Source organism: Coloeus monedula (assembly GCF_965178545.1).
Source record: "Coloeus monedula genome assembly, chromosome: 1".
NCBI lineage: Eukaryota > Metazoa > Chordata > Aves > Passeriformes > Corvidae > Coloeus > Coloeus monedula.
Window position 1 is genome coordinate 74,615,157 of NC_138781.1, and position 8,440 is coordinate 74,623,596.

General features: G+C 40.3%; 1 protein-coding gene across 1 annotated transcript in view; it reads right to left on the reverse strand.

Moving 5' to 3' along the window:
* Positions 1-8,440, reverse strand: part of MYLK4 (myosin light chain kinase family member 4) — an 81,660-nt gene that overhangs the window by 61,300 nt on the left and 11,920 nt on the right. Inside the window, exon 2 of the mRNA XM_082297775.1 lies at positions 6,046-6,304. Within this exon, the coding sequence (XP_082153901.1) occupies positions 6,046-6,304 (259 nt within the window). The remainder of the gene's footprint in view (positions 1-6,045; positions 6,305-8,440) is intronic.

Below are 8,440 nucleotides of genomic sequence, written 5' to 3' on the forward strand. Positions count from 1 at the left end.
GAAATGGAAAAAAAAATTCAAGGCAATAACCTAAAGTGTGTCATGGTGCATATGCATAGAAAGGTCAGTTTGAAATGCCGTAGTTTTACTGTCTTCAGTCCCTTCTGTTCCTGTGTTTGCAGTCTATCTACATTGCTCCTATATCCAAACCCACACCATGCAGAAAGGAAGTCCTAGCTGCCTCCCCTTGTCATATCCAGCATCTGCTCACCTGCCAGCCATCAATTCCTTGATTCAAAGGATAGAAGGTGCCAGATTATTTCAACCAAATGGATATGAAACACTCAATATTATCATAAAAGTGTCTTCTTTCCCCTAAAATTCCCAGAAGCAGATAGAATGCTTTAGTTGAATTTTCCCAAGCAATTCAATGTGATGCAAATTCTGCATGGAAAATATTTGCTTGAGCAGACAAAACCTGGGAAATTTCTAAGCAACTAAAAACAAGGTATTAAAACCGGAAATGGTAAGTAACTTCAACAAAAAAAAAAAAAAAAAAATCCTGCTGCCAGCTCCATTGTAAGCCCAGGGAGATTTGTTTCTAGAGATCACAAAATAAAAATCTGAGGAACAAAGCTTGGTGGGGTTTATTGTCTAATACATAAGGATATATGTAAGGATTGTGAAGAACCATTACATAAGGTCTCAGGTCTATACTTATGGAAGGAATTTCTATATGTAAGGATTATACATCTTCAATGCAACAGGTGCCATTAATTACAGCGCACTAAGAGTCATTGTCGAAGATGAAGCAGGAAGAAGAAACAGCACCATTTCTTCTCTGCTTGGGTATTTACCTGATCAGAGGTGAATAAGCAAAGAACATGAGTACCAGAAACCTCAAGTGCTTAAAATTCGCAACTCAGCCTACAAAAATCATGATATCGCTTGGAAAAGAAAGTCATGAGATTAAAAATTTTAATGACTGTTGTCCTTTCCTCAGTCTGCTTCTGGCTTCTGTGACTCCAGAGCACTCTCAAGCCACCTTTGAGTTTGTATGTAGCTGTTATGTTGGGAAGGGTCAGTTTAGTGATAGGTTTTTTTCAGCCGGGAAACATTGATATTCCCTTCTTTCTTACTAAGAACGACAGACAAATATTCTCACAAGCATGGGAGCCAGGAGCATTAGGTAAAACGAAGCTACCTGGAATCACGGAATCACACACATTGGCACATGACAAGAGAGTGCCATGAACTTGGGACGTGAAGAGGGCACCACAAAAAGGATATTCTGTAAGCTGTGCCAGGCTGAAGTTGGCAGCGCAGTATCCCATGACAGCATTCCAAGCAAGCTGAAAAGGCGCTTGGTAAAACAAAATGGGCCCAAACTTGGCTGAAGTCCACTTCCAATTTCCTGACCATACCAAGGCAAGCTTTAGACATGGTGCTTCAATTTCAAGGCTGAAGAAAGCTATGATGGTTTTGATCTCTTCTTCATTAGTTAAGAAGTTTTACTATAAATGTACTGAGTCCCTTCCAGGGTTTTGTTAAAAAGCCATTCTTGACTAAAACTGTAAAACCAGAAACAGGTTTCTGTCAAAATATATAGCTCGAGATCTTGAACTGTTTTAGGGAGCAGAGGAAATTTATTTGGAGTTAATCAGTGATCATATTTTCTCTGTACAAAATATTGCCATGACTCTGGCCTCCCCCGGAAAAAGGAACTTGTAAAAGTATTGTTACCACCACGGTCATTTCCAGCACAGAACCTGCAAGGAAAGTAACTGCTAGAGAAAGGGTGGTGGCGGTGAAGGAGGTGAAAAAAGGCTCAAAGGAGACAATACTCATCTTCTGACTGGAAACAGGGAATTAGAGGACAATTAGCCATCCCCAGGCCTAGCTTAACTGAACACCAAATACTGAGGGTATCCAATAGTTCTAGATGAACTAAATATTTATAAATTAGTCCTTAAACTGTTTTCAGAATAGCAGAAAAAGGATAGCTTTTCATAGACAATGCTGTAAAATTATCTTCTTTGGGGTTAGTGACTTGTGTTTAAACCTCGGCTCCACAATTCACATGTGCAACTTGATTGTTTTACAGTAGCGATGTTCAGAACTATAGAAGCTCCCAGGCTCCTCTTTACCCAGTTAACCCACCCACACTGGGTAATAATTTCATGACCACTTTTTGCAGATAGCAATTCAAGATCAAACAATTTGAATTGCATTCTGACACCAAATACTAACCAGGAAAGAGCCTGAGGTAAGAGCCAGAAGATGTGATGACCAACAGTGAGCAGCATTCACTGGGCCATCAAAAGCAGTCCAGGTGTTAAACGTGGAGCTCATTGGGACCTGATGCAGCTGGGCCAATTGTGTGGCAGTTTCACAATCAATTTACATTTGCACAAGCTGGTGCTCTTGTCAAAAGCAATTATTTCACCTTCTCATACCTGCTTGTTCCTAACCTGTGCCACCCCCTCCCTTGGACCAGCACGTTCAGACACCTTCGTGTGTCTATTAAGTGCAATGGGTCAAGGACAGGTCTGGATTTTTAATCTTCCTTTAATTTGGTTCTCACACATCAAAACAAAAAGTCTCTTACTTGCTAATGTATAACCTGAAGCAAAACTTCATGTTCATTAAAGACAGAACTCAGCCAAGATACAAAGACACGCGCTGCCAACAGTACAAGTGGGGGACGAGAGAGCAATCTGAACAAAGCACACGCAAAACGTGTAAGGAGAAGTTTAGTCATGAGTTGTTTTGCCATCCTGTCCAAGAGGGAAACGGTCGATTGAGAGCTGGAGTGGCAAAGGGTGCCATCTAGAGGGCACCGACGGCACAACTTCTCGACAGCACCAATCACTCAAAATTGATGGTCAACGATTGAGGGGTTTGCTTTCCATAGTAGCCTTCTAATAGCTATGAAATTATGGTGACGATGATGATGATTATTACTGTTATTACTACTACTGCTACAACATTGTGTTTGGGATTGGGTGTTTTTTATAAAAATATACGGTACCAAAAGATGAAAAATATGTTTGCTTTTATATATATCAAAAAACAAAGTCTAGAAAAATAGTTGTTTTGAGGAAGTGGATCATTTTCTTCTTTAATTATAATCAGGTAGTTTCAGGCAGAACTATTTCCTCCAGCAAATACAGACTTTGACCGCTCTCCCCTAGATGGTCTCTTGAGCTCCAACACATTTCCATTTAAGTGAGTGGATGTTTTGTCATTGCTTTCACCTTCATCAACAGAAAGTACACATATAAGTGCATACACCTGGGCAAGGTTTACTATATTTCCTGCCAACACCCTCTTCTTTCCTTCCTTTCCTGATCAATAAAATAAAACTGCTCATCAGGCCAGCAGACCAAGCTAAGAACTTTTAAGGGGAGGTCTTAGTTTTCCTTTTATCAATATTAACAGACAGTTAGGGCCCAATTTTTTATCCCACTGAGAAATTCCTGAAAAAAAAATAAAAAACCAAACCAAAATGCTGTGTGAAAGTCAAGTTTTAAAAGCTTAGGAGAAATATAACCAATGTTTATGTATCTGGAAACCTCACTCTAGTGAGGTATATTACCAGAGTTCAGTTAGATTGTCTTTCACCTTTTGAAGTCTTGCTCCCAGGAGACTGATGAGCTAAAATGGGAATACAGAGCTATTTCTCCAGCTTGCAATTAGCCACCAGCTGTTCATTTTCTAAATGTATTCCTTTCTCCTCTACTGCACCACCAAAAACTCCCTACTCTTTCTTACAGCACTCTTAAGAAAGGGCCAGTTCCAACCATCAGACTAAAGAAGCAAACATCAAGACCGTGAGTCAAGAGACTCTGAAGCGCAAAGTGGTGAAAAATCCCAGCACCTTTAGTGACTATCTGCAATTCAGCATCAAGCTCAGATACATTAACACAGGCAAAGCAGCTCTCAGTCCTTTTGCTGACCATTAGGCCCACAGGAAGAGCTACATGGAAGAAACAGCAGTTTTTGCTGTATCACTTGTGCAACTTGTTATTTTCACACTGGAAGTACACTCTCTTAAAAGAGCCAATAACATCTCCCAAACTCCAACCACCCAATTGTGGGGGTGTTTTTTTAATTTTCACTTTCACTGTAACACTAAATGAAACTCTCCAAAATAAACACGTCCTACTTACATGAAATATGATCTGTTTCAATATAAAGTTCTCTTTCTATGTCTACAAAGTAAAAATTGTAGTACCTTACTGAAGACTGGAATAATTTTGAACAGAAGTGACTCAACAGATGAAGGAGTATTAAAAATTCAGTTTCTTGAGTTGATAATACAAATGGAAACATCATGAAATTTCCTTTACACCAATGCTCCAGGGTATCATCTGAACACAAAAATATTCAGAATACTTGAAAAACTGCTCTACCATATCAGCACAAGCAGCAAATAAACAGCCACAGCACAAATTTTTCAAGTCTTTTCAAAAACTGGTATGTAGAATTAATCTCTCAGTCTCCTACTGCAAGTGGATTTTCTCAGTTCTTATCTAAATGATATGTCAATAAAAATATTTTTTCCTCTAGATTCTTGCATAGAAAAACCCAGAATACAAGGAAATGTGCTATTATTTCTAAACACATTTTGGCTGATCACAGAGTCATTTTCCTACCAGAGACCCCATACCATGATGCCCAGCACCATTCTTAGTGGAGACAGGTGGAGAACAGAGTTGCACTGACAACACTCGGCCCTGCAATGTGACATTCAGCATGTAACCGTACTCTGCTCGCCAGGCAGTGGGAAGCAAAGGACAAAGCTGCCTCAGTTCCTTTGGGGAATCTGCTTTTTCCATCGACTTCATTCAATCTCCACAACTCCAGAGCTGTTAGACATGTACTTTCAAAACATGAATCCAACAAAATCCATGTTTACCTTCTGATTTTGAAGAGAACACACAACCCTTTTACAATTTCTGAATATTAAGTCCAGTAGTAATTAAACCCCAGAATAACAACACATGTGTTTGCTTCTATGAACACAAAAGATTAAAAGATGCTGACCAGTCTGTAAGAACCTAAAGATCACAGTTGCCTGTCCCAAACACTGTTAGGGCCGTAAAAGGACTTGGCCACAAGATAAGCACAGAACAGAGCAGCAGTGTGGGGCTAACTCCAGACCTGGCAGAGGTGAGATCTGGCTAGCACATATTCGGGAATTCACCCACATAAAAATTCCCAGTGTGGCAAACTGTGTAAAGAAGCAACTGTTTATATCCCAAGTTATGGGAGAGATGGCATCTTCTACCACCAAAGCCCTCCCCCAAACAGTTAAGCCACTGTAACTTTCAAGAACTTGAAATAAGATAAATACGTTACTATGTCTGAGTGTTATCTCAGACCAAGGAGGGGGTTAACAAAGCTGGGGGAGAAGAATGTATCACTGAAAATGGACACAAAGACTGCAGAACTTATGGGCCACAAAGAAAGCCAACTCAGCAACTGTGCTGAAATCAGCTCTGACTGGGTAAAAATTAATTGCAGCAGGGGGAGATTGCAACTGCCCACAACTCAAGAAACCCACTGACCCAAAATAAGAGAAAGACTGAGCATGTGCATTACTTAGTATTAGAAGTGAGGAAATCATTTAACCAATAGAGTAAGAGAACTGTGTAGCCAATGAACTTCATTGAAAGACCTTAATTCCTTTCTTTGCTAAGATATATAAATAGTGAAAAGTATTGAATGACCTCAGGACCTCCACCACTGAGAAACCACGGGTGAAAAAGGACCAGTGGGACACCATATGATTCAGAGGTGGTGACTAGCTTCTACTTGATCTCTCTTCCCCTCTTTTCCATTTTTATCTCTCTACCTCAAATTCATTATTAAATAAAATCCATACTATTGACTTTGGCATAGTCTCATTTGCACTTTAATTTGGGCAGAGGCATCTCTCAATAATCAGGTCTTAACACAGTCTTTCACACCTACAATACATTTTGATAGATAACGATGAAAAATTCAAGTCTACTGGGAAATACACATAGTAAACTCCTTAACTAGCTGAAAAAAGAGGCAGTACTTTGGGAAAACAAAATTAATTATGCAGTTAGTTACCTTTTTATCTTCTGTTCCAGGATCTGATTCACTGAATTTTTCTTCCTGAAAGCTTCTAGTCATCTTCATTTTCTCCACACTCTGAAAAAAGGCTGCTTTTTCTAGTCTGCTTGCGCTGAATCGTGTATTTATCTCTTCCAGCCTGTTAATCTTAAGTAGCTTCATACTATGTCCAGTTAATTTACTGTCTGTTCTCCTCTCCACCTTAGACTCATAAACCAGTGAACACTCGTAACTTCTGATTTCTCCTCTTTCTTGGCTGTACAAAAGAAAGACAAATAAGAGATCTCAGTGTTATTCATGCATTTTGGCTTTCCAAAAAAAGTGTTGCAACACTCTATATTTCAACTCTCTCTCCTTATACTTGCTGGACAAATACACAAAGTATACAGCACTAGCTGTTCACAGAGACCATTCTACATTGAACACCAGATAATTCAAGCAGGCTACAAGACCAATATAATTTGTTCATAGAAACTATTTAGCTCAATGAAATCAATACCTACTGCTGTTGCTGCAGAACTTGCTTATGGAGCATTCCTCACTTTTTAGCCACCTTAGTGGTTCCCTGTTGCTCAACGTATTTTCTTTTCTGTTGCAGTTACAGCAAGCTGATATGCAAGGACCCTGCTATCAAGTCCAGAAAGATTTTTGATACTAAACAAAGTAGTACAGGCATGAACACAGTCCTTCCCTCTCTCTTCCCACTATCCTGTACCACAAAAATAGGTAGTTACCAAAATGGTGGCAATTTCTGGCCCTCTGTTGAAGGCTGTAGAAGAGCACAGTCCTCAGCTAGATTCTTCCCCACTGCAGGCCCTTGCAATGTGCCTGATACGTACAGGATGTAGGATCATTGAGGCTTGTCTAATGGTAGGATTGGTTGGAAGGCACTTGCAAGTCAAGCTGTTAGCATTGACTCTCTGTAGAAGGCTTTTATTCCTCAGCAAGGTCGTGGGTTCCCACCTTGAGTAATCATTTGGCTACACTTGGAATATATGTCCTTCTGAACAACTAACTTTTGTAAAAGAGTAAAAGAAACTACTCTAAAATTTCAGCATCTCTTTCTACACCCAGGAAATAGAGGACCAAAACATTTCCATTGCTATTATTGCAACCCTTCCTTTGCTGTACTGGAAATGCAGCTACAAAAGCACAGTGCTAATGCCTTAGCTCTAGAAAGCTGAATCTGTTAAATCTCATTACACAACTCATAGTTTTCAATTTAACTTGCATAAATACCATAAATTATATGGTGTAATTAAGAATTTCTATACAACCTTACAGTCATTGGCAGCACAGAGGAACAGCTTTGAGTGTACAACAAAGACCCAATTAAATCAGTTATTTTTTACCCAAACACCTTCTAACAGACCTGTTTGACCCCACATCTGTGCACGTGCAGCAGATTAAATGTGTACCTACACCAACTAACTGCTATACCCACAGTTATCCCTGCAAACTTCCCAGATGTGAAAGATGCCACATGCTATCCCATGTGACACAGGAGATGGTTGGATAGTGGTGACATTTACAGATGATGGACAGCAAGGAACCATGCAAGCTTGAAGTTTTCAAATAAGCCTTCCAGAGAGATCCCTGCTACCATGTTGTTGTAGTCCTAGATTGTGCTGTTAATGTGGGAGATGCAGGGACACCATCATGGGACTGTAAGGCATTCATCATCTGAAGTAGTTGTGCACCCAGTAGGTAAAAATGTCCAGGCTGCTGCTTCTAGCATCTCTCACCAGCTTTCACAGTTCTGGCATCCCTCCCTTTCCATTGCCATCAGCTGAAAGAACACTTTATGAGATTTTCTTCTCCCATTTCTCAAAAGCAGGCTCGTGGGTTTTCTTAAAGGCTCTGACAATTCCAGGTGAAATACCCAATGGCTCAGTCTGACCTTCGAGCCATTATTCTACAGCTCGTTTGATCTCCTCCACGACAAGGGAGGATACAATATAATCAAACGCTGTCAGAAAAAACGGGAAATGTTTCCAGATGCCCTCCTGCTACCTCCATGTCTGCAGCTACTCAAATCCCACAGTGATTTAGAGAGACCTGGCTGTGAAGACTGCTTGTGGCCTGACAGGACTGCAGCCAAGGAGAGCTGATTCAGGCTCTCCATAGCTCTTCACAGAGCACATCATCCTCTGCGCTCTGATCACCAAATGTGGCCATCTATCTAATGAGAATGACATGTCCTGATTAAAGGACATGTTTCTTCAAGCTGACCAGTGAGTCAGTTACCTGGGAAAATATTAGTGGGGTGGCAAGCTCAAATGTCTTATTGGGCTCTATTACCAAGCAGAGACTAGGACTGAGTCCAAACGTGATTGTCCTTTCCACCATAATTACCTTAACGCATCCCTGAAACAAAAAGCTGAACAATGGA